Here is a 23,806-nt window from a genome sequence, read left to right on the forward strand (position 1 = left end):
TCGTCATACTTACATCCGCTTGCTAATCGCAAAGGGAGTACCCTAATAGCATTTTCTTGTAGGGATTTTGTTGGGCCTTTGTTTACGTATTAGTTGGGCAACCGTTATATTTGGCCGTACGATTTGCTGGAGGGCCCTCGACAAAGGCCCTCCCGAAGATTCCCAACAGAGGGCCATTAGAGTAATTTTTTCGTTGGGCCTATTTAAATAAATCATACAATTATTCAACGGTGGTGGTTTTGGTTGGGCAGTGGTTGGGCCTCTACACATTTGTTTGATGGTTGGTTAATTGTTACATTTGGCCGTACGATTTTCTGGAGGGCCCTCGACAAAGGCCCTCCCAAAGATTCCCAACAGAGGGCCATCAGAGTAATTTTTTCGTTGGGCCTATTTAAATAAATCATACAATTATTCAACGGTGGTGGTTTTAGTTGGACCATGGTTGGGCCTATACTCATTTGTTTGATGGTTGGTTAATTGTTACATTTGGCCGTATGGCTTGCTGTAGGGCCAACTGCAAAAAAATAAAAAAAGGGCAATTTTTTCGTTGTGCTTCTGTTTGCAAATTCAACAATTACCCATCGGCAAGTCAGGTAGGTCGGTAGGTAGTCGTGCACCAGGTTGAAGGCCCAACACAGCTTGTCCCACAAAGGGCCAACATTGTAACTTTAACCACCACCTGTGGGATGGCTCAGCTAAATACCAACTCGCCGCTTTGGACTCAGTGGAGCGCAGAGCCAGGAGGATGATTGGCGACAAGAAGCTAACGGCTAAGCTTCAGTCTTTGGCCCATCGGCGGAAAGTCGCCAGCCTGTCGGTATTCTACAGGCTGCACTTCGGGGAGTGTGCCCAAGAGCTACACGAGCTTATACCACCGTCCCCATTCTACCATCGGACTTTTAGACGCACGGCCGGTTTCCATCCTTACATGGTAGATATTCCACCAATTCGCACGAAGCGCTTTGCTTCTACTTTCCTTATGCGAACTGCCAAGGAATGGAATTCCCTGCCGGCGTCTATATTTCCGTGTTCTTATAACCCGGCAACCTTCAAATCAAGAGTGAACAGGCACCTTCTGGGCAAGCTCGCTCCATCGTAGGCCACGTCTACGCCTCGGCTAGTCTGTGGCCATGAGTAAGCCCATTCATAATTAAAAAAAAAAAAAAACGTTGGGCCTTGTGTAGGATTCTTACAATACTACCGTAGGTAAATAGTTGTGTAATTTATAGTGTGCCTACAGTCTAATTATGTAATGGGCTTTTGTTTACGAGTCCTACAGTTACCCTACGTTAAGTAAGTGGTTGTGTAATACGACGTTGGGCCTTTGCTGATAAATATTACAATTACACTACGGTAGGCATTGGTTGTATCCACATGAAGGCCCTAGGCAGCGTTGTTGTTAATCTTCTCTGTATCGTTCCAATTTTAGTATATGTACTGCCGAAGCAAGTACACTTACTATACACTCTAATTTGTATATATACTAACCGCACTTCGAAACTTCGTAAGCGAGATTTATATTTTTTGAGATTTAAATTGAGAAAATGTTGGTAAAATACAATTTATTAAATTTATGTATAAATTTTATATTTATAGCTGTTAGATTTATAAGTTACTTTAAAAAAATATTATGATTATATCCGGAATAATCGAGAAAATAACTATAACTTCGATGTTTGGAGACAGTAACGCCATCTAGTGACGCCACAAGCAAACTCAACTGGTATTGTTGGGCATCAATACCACAGCCACTGTTGGTAAATGCGATATTTGTGCTCACTGGGCCAACGAATGTTATCGTTGTTTAGCCACCGGTACCAAAATACACAAAGGCCCATTGTTAGGCGTCAGTGCCACAGCCAATGTTGGTAAATACGATATTTGTCATCATTGGGCCATCGGATGATATCTTTGACTAGCCAACGTTACCAAAATACACAAAGGCCCATTGTTGGGCATCCGTGCCACAGCCAATGTTGGTAAATGCGGTATTCGTCACCATTGGGCCAACGAATGTTATCGTTGTTTAGTGAACGGTAGCAAAATACACAAAGGCCCATTTTTGGGCATCACTGCCACTGCCAATGTTGGTAAATGCGATATATGTCATCATTGGGCCAACGAATATTATCGTTGTTTAGCCAACGGTACCAAAATACACAAAGGCCCATTGTTGGGCATCTGTGCCACAGCGAATGTTGGTAAATGCGATGGTGGGCCAATACAAAATTAACGTTGGCTACGGAACGAACCTCATCCCAACGTTTTCCCTACCGTTGGCACCGTGGGCCCCAACGAAAATGCTACTAGGGTAATGTGGTCTGGTCCTATTTTGCATAGGCTATTTCATGTCTACTAAACATGCAAATGAGTGCATAAGTGCATGCATAAATAGACCCAACACTTAATTGTCTCATATAAAATCTGGAACGCTAATTTATCTCACCATTAATTGACCGTGTAAATGTCTCCTAAGAAATACATTGCTGTGTAATTTTTTGCAATTTGTAAGCAATTAGGTTTGTATGATATTATACTTAATATACAGGGTGCTTCCTGTAACAGGAGCAATAAATTAAACTAAAGGCTGTACTCCTCAAACTGACCAACATATGTTCAGCAACTTTTAAAAATTATAAATCCTCTAGACTTCCTCTTTTTCATACAAAATAAATATTGCCTTCAATGTACGCTGACATCAGTGAGTCATTTGACGTTACTTGTCACGCTTTTAACCAAAGAATATAATACTCACTAGTGTGTTGCTTGTCACGCCTTAAACATAATAAAATTTGCAATACATTGCGTCTTAGAATAAACTTTAAAGTGTATTAAAAATCAAACCATGAGTTATTTTCAAAAGTTGCTGAACTAATGTTGGTCAGTTTGAGGAGTACAGCCTACAATTTAATTTATTGCTCCTATTACAGAAAACACACTGTATGTAATGTCAGTTGAGCTATAATATCCGACTTCGTTTAGGTATGTGGGTTACGTTACCTACTGGCATCACTCCTCTAAAGCTCGTTACCGTGAACCGGAGAATAAGTCTTACCACGCCCTAGTTCAGAAGTACCTAGACATGCAGCGCGATTCGGGAAATGAATTAGAGATTAACTAGATACGATATAGTAAAGATATGTGACGTCCCACGGAAAAAGGTACCTTATGGCGGTTGGCGCTTACGCTATTATTAACGCCGCTCCAATATTATTGCGGCGCTATGCGACGTAAGCGCCAGACGCCATAAGGTACCTTTTGCCGTGGAACGTCACAATATCTTTACTATGTTATATCTAGTGAATCTCTAATTAATTTCCCGAATCGCGGCGCCAGCCGCCATAAGGTACCTTTTGCCGTGGAACGTCACATATCTTTGCTATTTCATATCTAGTGACGAATCTCTAATTCATTTCCCGAATCGAGCCGATGGGCGTTATCATTATCACACATGGCCCTTTGCACTGTGTGTGTTGTCATTGCCAAAGTATAAAAGCCATAGTGGACCCAAAGGCGCTACATATTCGTACCCGAGCTTCCAAGGGTCCGACGTCGAGAAATATGTCTTTCAAAGTGAGTACCTATGAGTAAATAAAACAATTTATTTCATCAATCAGACAACATTTAACGTGCGTACCTAATTTAGGAAAAGGAATCCAACACAAAAAAATCGTCATTATGGTCGCACGACGCCAAAATAACATTTAGATGCCGCAAAACTATTCTAATTTGCCTAAACAAATTCTCGTACATCAGGCTCGTACCTATACCTACTTAGGGGCATGTTGCACCATCCCAATAACCCGGGATTAAGCGGTTAAACCGTTAACTTAGTGTCAAATTGTACTGGTAACCATGGTAACTCCAGGTTTAACCCGTTAACCTCGGGTTAGTAGAATGGTGCAAGTGAGCCTAGGTAAACGGTTTCGTTTCCTTTCAGATCGTTCTCTTCGCATGTGTGGCCTCAGTCTGCCAGGCTGCAGGCATACTTGCTCCTGTCGCCTACGGCGGCTACCCTTACAACAACTATCCGGCTCAACCTGCCATCGCCACGCACCAGTCGAATATACTGAGGTCGCCTTTTAACCTTGGACAGGTACCACTTACAGTACCTATTGAAATAATTATACAGTGTGTTTTCTGTAACAGGAGCAATAAATTAAACTGTAGGTAGGCTGTACTCCTCAAACTGACCAACATTTGTTCAGCAACTTTTTAAAATAACTCATGGTATGATTTTTATTACACTTTAAAGTTTAATCTAAGACGCAATGTATTGCAAATTTTATTATGTTAAAAGCGTGACAAGTAACGTCAAACACACTGATGTCAGCGTACATTGAAGGCAATATTTATTTTGTAACTATGCATAAGAGGAAGTCTAAAGGATTCATAATTTTTAAAAGTTGCTGAACTAATGTTGGTCAGTTCGAGGAGTACAGCCTTTAGTTTAATTTATTGCTCCTGTTACAGGAAGCACCCTGTATAGGTAGTTATCATTGACATCCATACCAATCAATGTTCATCCATGGTCTACCTATGTACCTATTTACCATCTCTCGCCTTCCGCCAAACACCAGTCAAAATAACACTTTAAGGCAGGGGTTTCCAAACTTTTATACCCGAGGGCCTTATTGCCCCTCAGATATTTTCGCGCGAGCCACCGTATTCTGGTTCTGGTTGCTGCTGTTAGGAACAGTTCTACTCTCAATGAATGCTGAACCCCTGGAGCCTGGCTCCCGCGGGCAGTGGGGACTCGCTTTGGGGGCCCGCGAGTTTGGACACCCCTGCTTTAAGGGATAGGTATATCTACTGAGATAACTCAGATAAGGTAATTGTTGTGATGTTGTGAGTCATCATTTTAGGTGGAAAGAATTGTAAATGACAATTTGGGTCCTTTTATTTAAGTTACTGTGGGGTGAACTTTGGATGTAAGTACCTACCTATACAGTGATTAATTAATGATCAGCTACTTGTATTTAAGTACCAACCTAATCCATATTCCAGATATCAACATATTCAAAGGCAATCGACACACCATTCTCAAGCGTGCGTAAATCCGATGTGCGAGTCAGCAACCCCGGAATAGCGGTCGGTGGGCTCGGCTTGGCGTCGGCGTACCATGGTCTACCCGCGTACCATGGTCTGGCCACGCCCGCCATTCATGGCCTACCAGTGACCACGGCGTATCATGGAGCCGTGGCTGCGCCACTGGTGTCCCATGTTGGTGTTTCTCCTTATGCTGCTCCTGTTGCTAAAGTGAGTTTACAGTACAGTCGCCATCAGATATATCGGAGCGGCCAAGGTGCTCACAAATATCTGAGCACGCCTCTATTGTCAGGGCGTTAGAGTGCTTGTTCAGATATTGTGAACACCTTGGCCGCTCTGATATATCTGATGGCGACTGTACTAAGTACCTACAGTAACTACACACACTAATATCCATACCTTATTGGTGACGCGGGCCATTCAAGGTTCAGCGCCAGTGACTAGGTAGGAAACGAAATCTCGATTTTTGATGTTCGCAATAGGTACAATACAAAGTTAAAAAAGTTGTACAGTCGCCATCAGATATATCGGAGCGGCCAAGGTGTTCACAATATCTGAACACGCACTCTAACGCCCTGAAGCTTCCTCCACACTCGTGCGCGAATCGCGGCGCGAAGCCGCTAACGCGAGTGTGGCGTCGATTTTCGCAGACAGCGAAATCGACTCCACACTCGCGTTCGCGGCTTCGCCCGCGATTCACGCGCATAGTCTGGAGGGGGCTTAACAATAGAGGCGTGTTCAGATATTTGTGAACACCTTGGCCGCTCCGATATATCTGATGGCGACTGTAATAAAACCTCGCGAATGTGTTTAAGCTTGTAATCAAAAACCTGTTATTTATTAATACCTATGTTTCAGGTGGCAACAGCTGGTGGACTTCTTGGCGTAGCATATTCCGCGGCTCCCGCTGTTTCTCACATGACCTACAGCAACGGACTTGGCCTGACCTATGCATGGTAGACTTACGCAGCCTACGCTCTGTATATACGTTCAAATAATGATTACTGTAAAAATTAGATCTTAAGTGAGCTCAAAGATTCCTCTTAATTTATTATCTGATAGTTGTAACATAGTAACTTATTATTAAATACATTTATTATTGAAACATTTCGTTGGTTTTATTTTTAAACACAATGCTATCATTATAAATATGTGACGACCCAGGAGTAAAGGTACCTTATGGCGGTTGGCGTTTACGTTATTATTAACGTCGCTCCAATATTATTGCGGCGCTATGCGACGTAAGTGCCAGCCGCCATAAGGTACCTTTTTTTCGTGGAACGTCACATATTATAATCATAAGTATGTAATTGGAGGGATGGAAGGGTGATTAGGTACTGATTAGGGGTACCTATTCTTTTTTTCAGCATCTATTAGGTGCACCGCAAGCAAGCGAAAGGCCTAGCACCACATAAGCATACCTAGATTTTAATTTGCCGCCAATTTCTTTTCCAGTGTACCGTCAGAATGTGCCCGAACGACTTACCCCGGCTACACACGTTGTACGTTCGTTGTCGATCATCGTAACGATTTGTCATACACACGGTAGATAAAACTGCGCAAATCGGACTGCACAGATTAATCGCTACGATTTATAGTTACGTGTGTAGCCGGCATTAGTCACGTCGCGTTATAGATGGTAGGATCCTATAGATCTTAAGCCCCCTCCAGACTATGCGCGTGAATCGCGGGCGAAGCCGCGAACGCAAGTGTGGCGTCGATTTCGCAGATTGTTCACGCCTTCGCGCCTTGTTCTCCGTTTTTTGTCGGTATTTCGGCCCGCGTCAAAGGAGACGCGAAGCGCGAACTTGCAAGACTCCACATTACACACTATTTTGGCTCTTCTGTGGCAAGATAATTATACGAGTATTATGATTATATTATATTAAGCAGCTATATTTTACGGTTTCACAAGAAAACAAAATGGAAAAACAGCTAAATCACGTATGATGCCACAGATAACTAACAGTTAAACTCGATCAGCTGATGCTTTTCCGCCATCTTGCCGCAAACCAAACTGCGAAATCACCGTGAAGTGTGCGAGTGTGGAGTCATACGTCAACTTCGCGATATGTTAGCTCCGCGACGTCGCGGCGCGATTCACGCACATAGTCTGGAGGGGGCTTTTTATAAGCATGCCTTTGTGAGGAACAAAACCAAGGCCCCAACGCTGTCTGTTCTCTTTGACGGCGCAGCAACTAGTATCATTTCTCTCACCTTGCTCTTTTAAAAATGCCGTTTGTCAAAAAAGGACAACCATACTGTTGACAAGATGGACTTAAAATCCAGGTGTCCCCTTTTTAGGTAGACCCAGGTTGTGTATGTTGCGTAAAAACGTATATGTGTGCTCTTTTAGGGATGTGAAAAGTCGATTTTAATCATGTTATACATATTATCGATAAACGCTACACAGCGGAACGAAATAGCGATTAATTGAAGCTTCAATATCTTCGTTAAACATAATTGAAATGCTAATGGATAATGAATATATTATAATATAATAAAATAATTCAATTATTGCGGAACATCTATTTTAGTAGGTATTTATGTATTTTAATTAAATATCTGAACTTTCCCCTGCTGGGGCGTGACTATAAAATTGTGATCTGATAACCACAATAAAGAATAAAAGCGTTTTTGTTCATTTTAGGTATCGTTAAACCTTTGAAGTAAAATTAAAATTGCAAGAAATGTCGATAGTTTATCGATATGACTTTATCGACATGGCTACAGCAAAGTGGGCCACATCGTTAATCGTACACTAAACAAAAGTGGTCCCACTGACAGCTCGCTTGGAAGCTATCTTATGGAAGGTAGAGAAGGTAGAGGTTACTCATAGACTTATAATATATAAAGACGGTGTCTCAGCGAGCTGTCACTGTTGCCACTTTTGTTTAGTGTACGATTAACAATGAGGCCCACGTTGCTGTAGCCATGTCGATAAAGTCATATCGATAAACTATCGACATTTCTTGCAATTTTAATTTTACTTCAAAGGCTTAACGATACCTAAAATTACCAAAAACGCTTTTATTCTTTATTGTGGTTATCAGATCACAATTTTATAGTCACGCCCCAGCAGGGAACCAAGGGAAAGTTCAGATATTTAATTAAAATACATAAATACCTCCTAAAATAGGTGTTCCGCAATAATTGAATTATATTATTATATTATAATATATTCATTATCCATTAGCATTTAAATTATGTTTATGTTTAACGAAGATATTGAAGCTTCAATTAATCGCTATTTCGTTCCGCTGTGTAGCGTTTATCGATATACAGGGTGGAAAGGCACGACGATCCTTTCCGGAAAAGGGGGATTGTTTATCCTAAGCTCTATATTTTCTCCATAGAAACTATGTTAATATGGGCAACCGTTTCTAAATTATGGCCTTTTAAACATCCATGCAAAAAACTACTTTGTTCTAACCCTAACAGGTGACAGGGTCAATGAACTTACTTGTAAACAATCAGTATACGACAGGAAATTATGCTTATTTGTTGCCATCTAACCATTCTTAGGTCTGCTTACAACACGGTAAGAATCGTTGCAGGATTTTCGCTTTCTTAGTTAGCCACTTGTTCAATACTTGAATGAAGTAGTTATGTTATTCCTTAATATTAATAATACTAATCACAACATTGTTTACAACGACTGTTCAAATTGTGACATTGACAACCACTCAAAAGTACGCAATTGTCTTATAAATATCTCTGGTTTCCTTGACTGATAAAAAAGGTTTTAGTTTCTTAACACGTTTCACAAAATTATTTTCGAATAATTGGAAATTATCTAAAATAATAAAAATTACAAGTAGATTGTGTTTGACGCACCAAATGAACTTGCAAAAATGAAATACTAAGAATAAATCACAATAAATACGTCTTAAATACCTAACTAACAAACCTTCTTGCGTGGTAGGAAATAGACAAGACGTCTGGGCCCAGTTTTATAAAGTTACAAGTTACAAGTTTACAGGCGTTTACTGACAACACTTCCTCCGTTTTTTACAATTTGCGTTTTATAAAAGTACCGTGTTAAGCCCCCTCCACACTCGTGCGCGAATCGCGGCGCGAAGCCGCGAACGCAAGTGTGGCGTCGATGTTCGCAGACAGCGAAATCGACTCCACACTCGCGTTCGCGGCTTCGCCCGCGATTCACGCGCATAGTCTGGAGCAGGCTTTACAATTTTACAGGTTACAGGTACAAGTGCCTGTAGCTCAACCATAGACGAAAATATGGGAGATTAATAGTTTTAAACTCATAATCGAACAAGCGTTTTATAAAAATATTGTAAATTACAAGTGTAGATTGGTAAACTTGTAACAAAAACTGACATACGTCTTGAGTCCTGTAACAGCACAACAGCAGCTACTTGTAGTGTGTCTGATTCGCTCTTTTGCTCGTAATTCTTAAGTTTAATTAAAGTTATTCGTTTTCTTATTATCAGTTTTTGTTAATGTATCTGAAATATATAGTAAATAGGAAATGAAGTGACAATATGTTTGATATTGATTTTATTGATGATTCGTTTTATTTTATCTACTAGGAAACGGAAAGGGATTGGTGCCGATATTTGTCGTTGATTTATTAGCATTCGTCTCTTTATTTAAGTATAGTGCATTCACATTATGGTAAAGTGTACTATTCATAATTTTCGATACACAGCGTACTTATCTTTGAGCCACTACCGAAACGATACATTGTAATGTGAAACAGTACTTATTTACTTATTAGGTAAATATTTCATTAAATCTAACTTAATCTGAATCTGAAAATGGCCCGAATAGTATATCCTTGGCATCAAACACCGCTCTCAACCACTCGATTTCTCCTTCATTTCTGGCCATTTTTCCAATACTTAACAGCAAACAATAACACAGCATTAAACAACTGTACCGCTATTCGGAACCTAATAATAATATTGAGAACGGCAACCCTGTTGTCGGTCGTATTGTCCTTTTCTAGCATATACGTCCCTCTCTCTCCCACACTCCCACCACACAGCAGTTTGCTTTTTGGCGGTTGTCGCAAAAACAAATTTCCAACTCATTGGCTTGCTGTTTTTCCATCTGGAAGGTCGTGAAGCTAAACTGCTGGTGAGTTTTTGAATTGTACCCCAGTTTAGCTGACTATATTGAAAAACAGTTTCTAACGGCTTTTGCCGTTCGAAATAAATATTTAAATTTAGTGTCCGTTAAACTATCTAGCAAATAAAAACGATCCGGAATAGTAATGTGTAAGTTTTCAAAGGCTGCCTGCGCGCACCGTGGCTATGCTAATGAAAATACTAAAACACATAATGGTAGAAAACACATCGAGATGGTAAAGCGTGCACTTGTCACCATTAAAATTTAATTAATATTATACCTACATTAAGTCTCTTCTCAGTCTTATTACTTATTACTTTAAATCTTTGTGTGTCTATAATAACTGTTGAAATTAGGTATAACACTTAAATGATGATGTGTGGAGGCATACCCTTCAGTTTTCAAGTGATTTGTGTTTTCGAATACGAAAGGATCGGATAGTTAATACGTGTTACGTAGAACCTACGTATTAAGGTAGAAGCTTATAGACGTGTAGGGTTTATCTGTCCAAGTATCTATCAGCAACTTGTCGGTTTATCCCGTTCCGGGATAAATATAATATTGCAAAATGAATTTTTTGGTAATAAACTTGCTGATAAATAATGTGTACCCGCTTAGGAGTCGACGAAGCCCCGCTTCGCGGGGCTTCCATTTCCGCTCTGCGGGACACAAGGTAACGAACAAACCTACATCGCAAGAATTGCATTTATTTTTGTGGAAAGTGAGTACGTAAACTCGGCAGTACGTAAACTTAAGTCTGACTAGATAAAGAGAGATATTAGCATGGCTCTGCGCAAGAATGACATGGAAATCCTTAAGTATTTCACTCCCTATCAATTTATATCTCTCCAACTAGATCTAAGGATATTGAAAAAAAAAAAAAGGTTAAAATGTAGGTAGATAGGTATCTCTTTAAATAAATAACAGGTACTAACAGCTTAAAAGAACTCTTGCATGTAGTTGCTATATGTGCTTGTATTATTTTGGATTTGAATAACTTGATTATTCATTCTATATGTAACTATAGGTACATACAAGACGGTTCTTTAAGCCTACCTACCTACCTACATAAATAGTACCTACACTTGTAAACGTTTTAAGTAAAATCGGAAGCCTGTGACTTGAAAGGGCATTAACGATATGGGAATGTTTAGATTGCTTCATTGACGAAGACGCACGCATGGTTTGCTTCATAATTTCAAATTATATTCGCTAACTGTAGAGTTAAAGTTTAGTTATGGCAAATCTCGTCACCGTGAATGACACTTTCTAAAAGTGCCTATTAAAGTAAATCCTTTCCCCTTGTCGAGCGAAGAACTCGCAACTACTTAAGGGAATATTACCCATAAACATAAACTTCATTTGAATGATATTCTTAAGCTATGTCTGTTATGGTTCCACCTGCGTAAGGTGTGCCTAAGAGAATCTTTTATTCAGTCACAAACTAACGTCAAGTTATTTGTGATGAAACTAATATGTTGTGTACCTATTTAAGCCTGCGCAAGGCTGCCATGTTTCCACCTGCGTAAGGTGTGCCAAAGAATCTTTGATTCATTCACAAACTGATGTCAAGTTACTGATGATGATATTACAACCTATATAAGCCTGCGCAAGGCATGTCAGAAATTAAATGATATGGTCATAACACAGGCGAGCGAGTAGGCCACAATCATAAAAATATAACAAAGATGAATATGTAAATACCTCCTTTTGGACAAAGGACAAGTGAAAAGGGTTCTAACAAAATAATGTTCTGGGTAAAAATCAGTCGAAATAGGCTTCGTTATTCGAGGTTTCATTATTGTTTACCAATCTATTTTAAGGGTCCCGGACACCCTATTGGCTAAACTCAAAATTGGAATAATTAACATTTCTAAAATTATAATATAATAGATATGAAATAACCTAAGATTCCAGGCCTATCTCGACTCATTTTTATTTTAAAGATGAAAAAATCTTTGCACCCTAATATAAAATTGTGGTCTAGAGACGCTAAGCCTCATAACGTTGGTGGCATAGATAATACTAAGAGATTTAGTCACCTAAATTCGACCATAAGCCCAGACAGAATATTGACATTTAGAATAAGGTGTGGTCAATCCTCCAAGGTCCAGATAATCTGTGGACTCTAATTAAATCAGGCTCACTTAAGCTCACGACACAACATAGCTTACGGTTCAATTCTGAAATAAGCTATGTTTAATATCACTCATGGTGTGAAAATAAAATTACAAGAGCACAAACAGCCTGCTCAAGGTGTACAAAGGGTTCCGTTTAGCGGCCCTATGAATATCTAAAAACCTTTGAAGTCTATGCCTGCTATGACAGACTAGAAATTAATATAAATTATATTTGCCTCGAGAGCACTAGTCTTTCAGTTAACATTTTTACGAGTACCTACCTATGTAGGTACACGACATAACCAAGGTTAGATACCTATTTAATTATTATATCCCTGACTGGCATGGTACATATAGGAAAATTGTCATGTGCTGCACAAGCATGTTGGAAATAAAAATATACAAAACTGACCTAACGGGGCGTTTATGAATGATTTATTTTACATCCTTATGTCTGCCTTGTGAACCTTGAGGATTCGAACCACCTTGATCTTAAGTGCTCCTATGCACAGATTAAGTTTATTTTAAACTACCCATGCACTAATCTCAAAGGCACGTGCTTCTATGCACGGACCAAATATTGTTATCACTTAATTCACTTATCATTATTCGTCATAGTTTGATACTATACGTTTAACAAATGTACCCACCGTGGAATGTAAGGTACCCAGTCATAAGGTTTTTAATAAACAGTGACTTAATGGTTTGCACGAACGATTCTAGTATAACTTCTGGGCGGTCACGTCTAGGGCATGACCCTCTAGTTCTCAATTTATATAAAATTATAGCATTGCGATACTGTTTGCTTTGCACAATGTGAAACAGCAGCAAGCCTTGCGAAAAGGCGAAGCTATTTTGAAAGGCGAGTACTTTTCAAAAATACATTGTAATATATATAAATATGTTTTTGTCGTGGAACAAGTACACCCAAACAAATGCAGTCATTTATTATAATATGTTGGCAAAACTCTGCAAAAGAGTTATATAGTCTGTCTGTACAGTGTAACTTGAAGGCATCAATGCACATGAATCTCTTGAAACATGGTGGATCAATTAATTTACACCCCGTTTGTGTCTTGCTCCTATTACCAAATCCACAAGTTAAGGACCTCAACCTATATATAGGTACCCTTCTTGCTCGAGACCTGTAAAAAATGTACACAATAATTTCATGCAGTCAAGTGTCGGAAAACTAGATCCACACACTTAGCGATATCGTGAATATATATCCATGAACTCTGTATATTGCCTCCCAGTAGGCGGGATGTTATTAGACTAACCTATATAGTAGGTAGTAGGCCAGAGATATAGTATACAAAAGTACACTGGCCCAAATTAAGTAATATTATATTTCAGAATATAAAATAATTTACAATCTTGCTATTATTGAAATATAAACAAGTAACAATTATCCTTAGTTCATAAGGAGGATAAGTATACCTAAATATCTAATAGATTCGACAAAGCGTTGATTCTAGCATTGGATAAAATAGGTCCCTCTTAAAGGGCCTCTGCGCTGTTGGATTTGGGGCCACAGGCGCCCGGCAAATGGTCGGGAACCCCCTGGTTTCCCACAGCAAATAATGTAAAATCACGAAATAAGCACATAAATTTGTATTTCGGTTAAAAGCACCTATGCGATGAGCTAGGGTTTCGAATTAAGTATCTGATTCCTTATAATTTACACACTGAATATTCAGAATTAAGCAATGTCTATGAATAGTTTACAGAAATTAAGCCACTTTAGCGGTCAGAACCAATAAAGTTTTAAGGCTTATGTCTACCAGTAGGCACCAGATAAAGTAAACCACTAAGAAACTACTCTTACTACATATATACAAATTATTGAGTAAAATTAAGGTTATGATAGCTAAACATGAATTTAATTAGAATGACTCTGCAAATATTATTGATAAAGTTCTGTGGCAATTCTACACAAGAACACCACAAAGCGTCATAACTAGTGCCACAGCGCAGTGAACAATGAGTGTTGTGGCTTAAGCTCTCATAGTAACCTTCACACTTTTAAGTAAGGTTTATTTATGTATGTACAGTGACTTGCGTTCTCGTTAGTAAAGCATATAAAAGAGTTAAATGCATTTTATAGCTATAACTATAACCTATAACCAAGTATATGGCTTACAGTCATTAAATAAATTTAGTGATTCCCTATGACATTTGAATAAGTACCTAATTTTATTAACTCTGTTTGTGGTGATAGTGATATAACGAATAATTAAAATATTCGTCTACCTAATCCCGAGGGATTCTGGAAATAAGAAAGGTCCTGTCCTTGTTATATTCATGCAACTGCTTACTTTACTATTATAGATAATTATTATCAAATTTGATAATAATTGCTACTTATAAATAAAAACTACTCTAGTACTTTATTATTTTTATCTTTTCATACTTGAATTACATTACTCCTTATAACAGATGTTGTATGCTCTTTGAAGAGTAGACTGACTTATCACATCTTCTTTTACCTAGTTTTCACATACCTACATTTAAGTAATTATGTATAGCACCCTTGTGGTGACTCACTTATTCTTTTTGAACATTTATAAGTACATTAAGTACGTATATAAAATGTTAAGTTAGTATCATAATATAATGGAATATCAAATTGTATGCTTTACTAAATACCTCTCTCCTCACAGGTGTTAAAATAAAGGGTGTACTGCATAATTAATTAAACACTCATAATATAATAATATTACATATACATAATAAGTACATGTATAATCACATTGGCTTGGCGTCTTCCCACCACCAGGCGATAACAAACACGTCTCAATATTATTATTAGGTTCCGAATAGCGGTACAGTTGTTTAATGACAGCGTTTTACACAAAAAATAAAACGCTAATTAAATAACTTACCCTATTCGGAACCTAAAGTTTTAATCCTGCCTGGTGTAAATATGTATAATTTTGAGACAATGAGTTGGAAATTTGTTTTTGCGACAACCGCCAAAAAGCAAACTGCTGTGTGGTGGGAGTGTGGGAGAGAGAGGGACGTATATGCTAGAAAAGGACAATACGACCGACAACAGGGTTGCCATTCTCAATATTATTATTAGGTTCCGAATAGGGTAAGTTATTTAATTAGCGTTTTATTTTTTGTGTAAAACGCTGTCATTTAGTAGAGCACAGAGTATCTATGAATTCTATGACAGACATTTTTTTTAAATAGTGATGTTCTTCGCACCTGTAAATTTCACATGTAATCGAGATTGACCGTGGTGCTTTACAACTGTAATTATCTATGTGTATTTATAAAACACCTGTAGCCGTACACAGTGCATTACAGGTGCCTGTAGCCTGTACTCTTGTAACCTGTAACTTGTAACTTTATAAAACTGGGCCTTGATATTTGAAATTAAATTGTCATTGAACTTTACTTATCTAATGTCATATTCTTCAAATAAAAATGCAGTTGTTAGATGCTCGTGGTTATTTAAATTTGTGGGGCTGTGTAAAAGATATGGTGTACCAAACGGAATGTGAAACTGCGGATGAAATGAGTCATTAAAGGCTAATTGCTGCTTTTGACAATCTGCGGAGGAAAAATGACGAAGAGCATAGTACACTATCGCATGGGCAATGTGCGCGGGCTCGGGTGCGGGCTGCGGCGTACATGGCGGTTATAAGACACGGAGGTACATTTGAACACCGTATGTGAAGATAAGATAGTGTTAAATATTGGCAAAAAGTAATTATCTAACGCTACGTCTTACGTAGGCGAACAACGCGCGAACGCGGCGCGGCGCGGCGCGGCGAAATCAATCCTTTGATGCCCATAGAAGTGTCCTACGTAAGCGATCTCGTTGCGAACGCGGTGCGGCGCGATTTGCACGCGAATTGCAGGCGCCGCGCCGCGTTCGCGCGTTGTTCGCCTACGTAAGACGTAGCGTAAGAAAGTAATAAAATTGTTTGTAATATTTTTGCATTCATTTGATTTATTTGTCATTTATGCGTCATTCATACATCATTGCGATTCTGTCAACGATCGGAAAAAAGCGTAAAGTCCCGAGCTTTCCCGACGGAGATCCTTAATCTAGCCGTCATGTGCACATGTTACAGGGTTATCACCACAGTTAAAAAGTAGAAAATTTTGTATTTTTATTTTTTACTCAATTAACGATTCTTACCATTACCAATCTGCTCTGTATCACTTAAACGACCTAATACTTCCGGGAAGGATCGTCGTGCCTTTCCACCCTGTATAACATGATTAAAATCGACTTTTCACATCCCTAAAAGAGCACACATATACGCTTTTACGCAACATACACAGCCTGGGCGCATCAAGAAAGGCAACACTTGATTTGAAGTCCAACTTGTCAACAGTATGGTTGTCCTTTTTTGACAAACGGCATTTTAAAAGAGCGAGGAGAGAGAAATGATACTAGTTGCTGCGTCGTGAAAGAGAACAGAAAACGTTGGGCCCTTGAGGTTACTTCTACACTCCATAAGCTATCTGTTTATTCTTATATCTATGGTACACTAAACAAAAGTGGTCCCAGTGACAGCTCGCTTGGAAGGTATCTCTGTATATTATATATCTATGATTCACGTACGTCATTAAAACGTCGTCGACTGTCAAATTAAATGTGTCAATGAGAGTAGAGGTTGCTCGCAAAGAGCATATAATCACTACGTTTTAAGAGTCGGCACTCTCGAACAATCCTCGAACCGAATTATGAACGTACATATCCCAACACACCAAATACAGGCTTAAAGATCTCGCATCCAGGCCATAATTGTTAAAAAAAGAAAAACAACACAAAAAAAAACAACGCTAGGGCTCGACACTTCCAGTACCTACTGTTTATCGATATCGATAAATGTGCGATACGTGCTGCTGTATTTACCTACTGTACTACCTATTAATAAAATAAAAGAACATTATATATATATAAACAATTTTATTTTACATGATTAAAATAACATAGTTTATTATTCAAGTAGGCATATTACAATATGCTGAATTCGCGCGCATTCTTTTTTAATCTGGTCCCTTTTTATTGAAGGCACTGGATGGAGAATGATTTCCACAAATGAACTTGTTTCCATTCAGCTTTTGAATAGGTAAATAAATACGCCAAATCCTCATTTCCTTTTCCTCAGCTTTGCCCATAATCGACATCTGAAATAAAGAGATTATCGATAAAATTGGTCGTACACTATTCGTGTCATAGGTTACTTAGTTTTTTACTTAAAAATACTTTATTCACAAAATATTTTCGTTTTAATCATGGATTGTACACGACTAAAACTAATTAAATTAGTAACTGTTAACGACTCAAAGTAAAAAATGAAAATATTGCATACAAACATCAGTTTACCGACCTGTTCGGATCAAGTTGGAAATTTGGCCAAAAATGCGTCAGTAGTTAGTCTTCTTACACACCCACTACAAACTTCACATTTCCTTAAAGATTTGGCCCCCATTTAAATAACAGCTAAAGTTATTTTACCAATTACAATAAAAAATAACCACGTATTTCCACGTTCACGACAATTCAAATGACGTTTGACGTTTTACTACCAATCATACCAACCTAAAGAAAAGTAAGTATAATACGTCTATGTTAAAAGCAAGTATGGTATGTGCCACCAAAATGCAACAGCAGTCATTTTAATTCGATAAGATTATTTCTATGCCTCAATGTTGGTAACAAGGGCTTTCATAATTTATCAAAGTATGGGGTGTCGATGGGCTGGTTGCTCGTTCGATATGCCGTAAAACTTCAACTACCACTTTCATTGCCAAGTCCCTGTTCAAATAAAATTACCTGTGTTAAAATCCGCATATAAATAAAGATAAACCGGTGACTTAAATTTAAAGACCCATTGAGTGTACTACTGTTTGATCACGTCTATGTACATTTAACTGATAAGAGTGTTGGTTTACCGTACAAAAGCGGTGTATTAGTAGTTCTAGTGTTCAGTGAACATGTCTGATAATGAGTATGATGGTGACGCTACCTGGGTGCCTTATCGGGACCGCCCTGAGTGGAAAGACGTGACGCCGGTGCCTGAAAATGATGGGCCAAGGCCTGTTGTGGTCATTGCTCATTCCGAGAAATGTATGTATCATGATTACACTTCAATTGTAATTACATTCACTACAGAGCTATAAAAATAGTAATCGGTTATGATCTATTTTTATGTTAGTAGGTTACAAGGTGGTACAAAGTGTAACATTTTATTTTTTTATTGATTATGTTTAAATAAATTGCTTTTATAACTGTGTGCAAACTTGCACATTATCCTATTGTGCTTATACATTATTCTGGTACTGGGTTGCTGGGGGGGCTTATTTTATCATACAGTGTGAGTTCTCAAAGAGAACTGAGTGAACATACATACCCCATCATTGCAATTTAGCTCATTTGAATATTTATTGCAATACGTCCTGTTAAACCTTTAGTATAGTTTTATATAAATTATCAATTGATGTTGAATATAATATGTACCTACCTGTGGTATAGATCAGGGGTCTCCAAAACCTGGCCTGCAACACATTTGCCGTCCTGCCAACATCCAAAGCGCCTGACCGCGGGAGCCAGGCTCCAAGGGTTCAGTCCTAACAGCAGCAACCAACTTTGGAGACCCCTGGTATAGATAGTGAATACAAATATTCTACTTTATCTATGCCCTCGTAATGAAGGTCATTCAAATTTTTTATGATCAACCTAGTTACTTTTTTACTGATAACTTTCAGTTGAAGATGTATACGGGTACTTCAGGGCAGTACTGCAGAGCAACGAGAAGTCTGAACGGGCCTTGAAACTGACAAAAGATGCAGTTGAACTTAACCCGGCAAACTACACTGTGTGGCAATACCGGTATTGTATTTTGTTTATAGAAGTTTTATTATTATTATCATGAGACTAATTCTTGAATAAAAATTAACCATATGAATACAACAACCTGCCGGCCTAGCCAAGGTGTCCATCGCTATCGCTTTGACAGCGAAACACTTTGTGGCTCTCTATCACTCTTCCATATTAGTGCAACAGTGATAGGTTGCGTTACGATCGCTACGGAGCGTAAGCGATTGGCGTGTTTGCTTCGAGGCCTGAATCAAACTGCAGCAAAGCTTTTTTGTTGGCCTGTCAGGTAATCCTGGTATAGGTCCTTGCCATTTTGTACATCATCTTTAAGAAAATTCATGTCTACAAGGTAAAACTGTCTTTGTCGCTACAAGGTAAAACCCTAAAAAGGCTGGCCGAGAAGTTTAATAAGAAAAGCGAGCAAGAGACTTAGTTTTGCTTAAATGCATCTCTAGAAGCAATTTTTTATTTGAAGAAAAGGTCTTTAGGAAAGAAGTTGCCTCCATGTGTAAAAGTCTAGTACATATCTAAAGCCTCTGAATGCTTAGATTTTACATTTTAGAATTCATACAAATCACAAACCTATCTTTGTTTCTGCAGCCTACCTTTCTTTCAGTCTTCCTTGGATTTACATGATGTTTAAAAATCTGTTTTTTAATATTTCAGGAGGGACTTGCTGAAAGCTTTGGGGACAGATTTAAGACCCGAGCTAGATTATGTTGAATCAGTTATCACACATTCACCCAAGAATTATCAAGTGAGTATTTTTTAAATAAAATTAAACCCTTTAAGTATTTCTAAGCTTTAACCTTCATGTTATCAAATGATGAGTATTTTACTTCTTAATACTTCATTTAGAATAACAAGTATTTTATTAAGAATGTGAAAAATATCTTTTTTAAGCATTTATTTAAAATTAAAAAATAAACTAATTCAATTGGTAAAGGTATTACTTTTTAGGTACTTTTAGTTAATTAGTTTAATTCTTTTTTCTTTGTCTATACTATTTTGCTTATATTTAAGTTTAGTTTTTAATTAGTTTTATGTTTAGATTATGTAGTGTATTTTTAATTGTATTATTGTTTATGAATAAATATTGGTAAAGTCAACCACTACATCTTATATTACAAAGTCCCCCACCGCGTCTGTCTGTTTCTATGTTAGCGTTATTAAACTTAAAAACTACTAAACGGATTTTCATGCGGTTTTCACCTATCAATAGAGTGATTCTTGAGGGAGGGTTAGGTGTATAATTTGTTAAGCCCCATGCACCATGGACCCGTGCAAAGCTGGGGAGGGTCGCTAGTTTTAACTTTTAAATACCTAAGTCATGGTTTGTTATGTTTTGGAGGCATTCAAATGTATGTTTTGTCAATGTTCTATAAAATGACAACAACAAATATAACTTTCCAGGTGTGGCATCACCGGAAAGTTCTAGTGGAATGGCTGCAAGACCCGTCGCAGGAGCTGGCCCTGACGAGCGACGCCTTAATACAGGACCCCAAGAACTACCACGCCTGGCAACACAGGCAATGGGCTATTAAGACCTTTGGGTATGTTCTGACTAATCAGTCTAATCACCACATCTACCTGCATATATTTTATGCCACTTGCAGTATGTACATAGTACATAGTAAACCTTATTGGAATTAATGTGTAGAGTTTGTTCGGAAAGAGAAGAGTCATGGAACGAGAGTTCTCTTCTCTTTCTGCACATACTCTAGTTTAAGCTTTACCTACAGGTAAAAGTTATCTATCATCTGTGTTGGTGGGTGGTGGACAAAATGTAAAAAAGTTGGATGTTGTAGTTTCTGCACCTTAGTGCCACTTGCACCATTCCACTGGTTAAGCGGTTAAACCATTAACTTGTGTCAAATTGTACTGGTAACCATGGTAACTCCAGGTTAACCGATTAACCCCGGGTTGGTGGAATGGTGCAAGTGGGCCTTAGAGAATTTAGGGGACATGGTCCTGCGTGGTCTTAGAGTAGGATATAGCCAAACGGAGACGCCATGTCTGTAATTTTCGGTGCAAAATAGTCTGCCGATTTTTGCGAGGGAGGGGTACGTCAAATGTATATGTACAGTAAAGGGCCAAAAAGAATGCACATCGAGCTTTAGAAAGAGGCAATCGGCTAATTTCGACTTCGTATAGCGATATCTGTGTCGCACACACCATGACGTTTGTTTTGTCAGTCATGGTTCAAATGCGAGAGAGTGCAGTCGCCTATCTAAGTCAATATATATATAGAGCTGCTAAAACCCCTATAAAATTAAATTTGTACTATGGCATCTATAGGGAAAAAAGGTAAGCCGTTACTCTACCAGTCACGCGAAATTATCCACAATGTTTATAAATATTTTTTATCTGAAGCCAACCAATTTAAAAAACATGAGGATGTTAATGTAAGTAATTATTTAGGTTCAACAGAGATTTGTCATTACAATATTACACTTTTTGTCGATCTTATATATTTATAAAATATATATTTATGAAGATTATTTTTCCCTGACAAGAATATAGCAATAATTAAAAATAGTTACATCGTGTTTTACAGCTCTGTATATTTCATGTGAAATCAAAACAAAACAACAATAAAGTACTTAGTTCTAAATTCAAATTCTGATAAACGACTAACCTAATAATTGATGTACATGGAAATGAGCATTCGTTTGTGTTCGGAAATGCGATGATTGCCGATGTGCATTCTTTTTGGCCCTTTACTGTAACGTAAAAATAGCCATGTCAGATAAACGTCAGTGCATACAATGTGTGTGTATGACTATTGGCCGCCTATTTTCGACAGAGGGGAAAGCCTGTTAATGCCTACTCCGTTTGGTTATATCCTCTAAGTGGGTGGTTATTTATTTGTATCAATAAATTCAAAAAACATTTTTCATGACGTGTATGCAAAATTACTTACGTGTGCAAAATTACAAAGGTCGCCACAAGCAATGTACAAATATTTCACTCACACGCCAATAAAGATGGGTGCAATAAAGCCAAAATAAACTTTAAGTACAGTCAACGGTAAAAATATGGGTGTAGACAACTTACTCAAAAATATGTTCCATAGTTCTTAATTCACTGACATAAGAGTTATGGGACATATTTTTGAAATGATTTGTACACCCATATTTTTACCGTTGACTGTACTTACTTAAAAACAAAAAGGTTGCATTGAGAGTGAATAAGTGGTCTTGGTGCTTTTAGCATGAAAAGGCTTTCTTGGTGTCCAAACTAGTCCAACTAAGTAGTCTTTACTTACTAGTTTTTACTGTTGTAATAAGACACACACAAAATATCGCTTTTAGTCTTCGCTAATCCAGATTCTGACAATTTTCTTCTATAAACTGAAATAAATGTCATATACTAAGAAAAAGTGACCAAGGCCTCCAGTGCCCCAGACTGGAATCGAACCAGCGTCCTCTGCTATCGCGGCAGGTGCCTGAACCACTCTGCCACCGGGCCACAGCGGCATAGGTCAAATTTTTCCAAGTGCACTTCTTACTGAAGGCTTGTGGCGCCCCCTGCCCATCCCTAAGGTAGAACAGTATCTGGGGCACTGGAGGCCTAGGTCACTTTTTCTTAGTATATGACATTTATTTCAGTTTATAATTTATATAGTAGTGTTTCTACTTGATAAAAACAAATTAACCCTTTATAAGGCAGAGGCGATATATCGACCACATACGCTCAATCAGAAATTCAACCATACTGTTTTAATAATAGGGCTCAAAATCGTTTGCATTAATTGAATATTCAACTTGCTTTTAAAATAGATTTTTGAAATGTAGGCTTCTGATAGCTGCAACAAATTCTGCGATAGCACGTCCCTGTCAACGGGCCTTATAAAGGGTTAAAATATTTTCTGAAAATAATTTAATTTGTTCAAATACTTCATAGAATTTTCTTCTATGTTGAAAAAGTCTTATAAAAATGTTCTGCCATTCCAGAATGTACGACCGCGAAATGGACTTCGTAGACAATCTAATCACCCAAGACGTACGCAACAACTCGGCCTGGAACCAGCGATACTTTATCATGAACAACCACCTCGGCTGGTCTGACATGAACGTGCAAAAAGAAATATGCTACACTATGGAAAAAATAAAATTTGTCAAAAATAACGAGAGCGCTTGGAACTATTTAAGAGGTCTATTGCTACACGATAAAAGGGGACTTAATGGAAATTGCGTAGTGACTGGGTTCTGCGAGGAATTGTATAAAAATAAGTGCCGTTCGCCGTTCCTTCTCGCTTTTATTCTAGATATTTGTGACGAGGCTATTAAGAAGGACGAAATAGGTTGCTTACATAATCCTACTAGAGGTGTAGCACTGTGCGAAGATCTGGCGACGAAGTATGATAAAATTAGAAGCAAATATTGGAACTATATGTCTGAGAAATTTAGGAAAGCCAAGGATGAGTTAGCTGCCAAAAATGAAGATGGCGATAAAGTTGAGCGAACAATTTAATTTACTTTACAAAACATGATTTATGTGAAATATCCTTCAGAACCATATTGATATGATGGAGGTACAAAAATATTTACCAAGTTTCTCTAGCTGACAATTGTAGGAACTGAACCCTGTACCTCAGTTTACCAAACCTAACTCGCACCCTTTCAACCACCGGAAAGAAAGTGAAAATCGAATTTATTATTTGCTTAATTTAATTTGTTTTACAATGAAGTAC

At 38.1% G+C, this 23,806-nt stretch overlaps 2 protein-coding genes across 2 annotated transcripts; both read left to right on the forward strand.

The window, feature by feature from the left end:
- The first annotated feature begins 3,435 nt into the window (after positions 1–3,435).
- Positions 3,436–6,035, forward strand: LOC134668234 (pupal cuticle protein C1B-like). Its single transcript, XM_063525730.1, has 4 exons — positions 3,436–3,573; positions 3,941–4,096; positions 5,008–5,259; positions 5,908–6,035. The coding sequence occupies exons 1-4, from the start codon at positions 3,562–3,564 to the stop codon at positions 6,007–6,009; spliced, it is 522 nt and encodes a 173-aa protein (XP_063381800.1). The 5' UTR covers positions 3,436–3,561; the 3' UTR covers positions 6,010–6,035.
- An 11,960-nt stretch (positions 6,036–17,995) lies between these two features.
- LOC134667964 (protein farnesyltransferase/geranylgeranyltransferase type-1 subunit alpha) lies at positions 17,996–23,595 on the forward strand. The gene is made up of 5 exons (XM_063525401.1): positions 17,996–18,360; positions 18,999–19,122; positions 19,777–19,867; positions 20,524–20,663; positions 23,067–23,595. The coding sequence occupies exons 1-5, from the start codon at positions 18,228–18,230 to the stop codon at positions 23,584–23,586; spliced, it is 1,008 nt and encodes a 335-aa protein (XP_063381471.1). The 5' UTR covers positions 17,996–18,227; the 3' UTR covers positions 23,587–23,595.
- The last annotated feature ends 211 nt before the right edge of the window (positions 23,596–23,806 follow it).

The sequence above is a fragment of the Cydia fagiglandana genome, chromosome 10 (assembly GCF_963556715.1).
Source record: "Cydia fagiglandana chromosome 10, ilCydFagi1.1, whole genome shotgun sequence".
Classification (NCBI taxonomy): domain Eukaryota; kingdom Metazoa; phylum Arthropoda; class Insecta; order Lepidoptera; family Tortricidae; genus Cydia; species Cydia fagiglandana.

Excerpts from the sequence above, each read along its gene's own strand:
- LOC134668234 (XM_063525730.1), top strand. Across the intron at positions 4,097-5,007 it reads CGCCTTTTAACCTTGGACAG|ATATCAACATATTCAAAGGC; the intron begins GTACCACTTACA and ends TCCATATTCCAG. Across the intron at positions 5,260-5,907 it reads ATGCTGCTCCTGTTGCTAAA|GTGGCAACAGCTGGTGGACT; the intron begins GTGAGTTTACAG and ends CCTATGTTTCAG.
- LOC134667964 (XM_063525401.1), top strand. The coding sequence starts at position 18,228 with ATGTCTGATAATGAGTATGATGGTGACGCTACCTGGGTGCCTTATCGG. Across the intron at positions 19,868-20,523 it reads ATTCACCCAAGAATTATCAA|GTGTGGCATCACCGGAAAGT; the intron begins GTGAGTATTTTT and ends ATAACTTTCCAG. Across the intron at positions 20,664-23,066 it reads TGGGCTATTAAGACCTTTGG|AATGTACGACCGCGAAATGG; the intron begins GTATGTTCTGAC and ends CTGCCATTCCAG.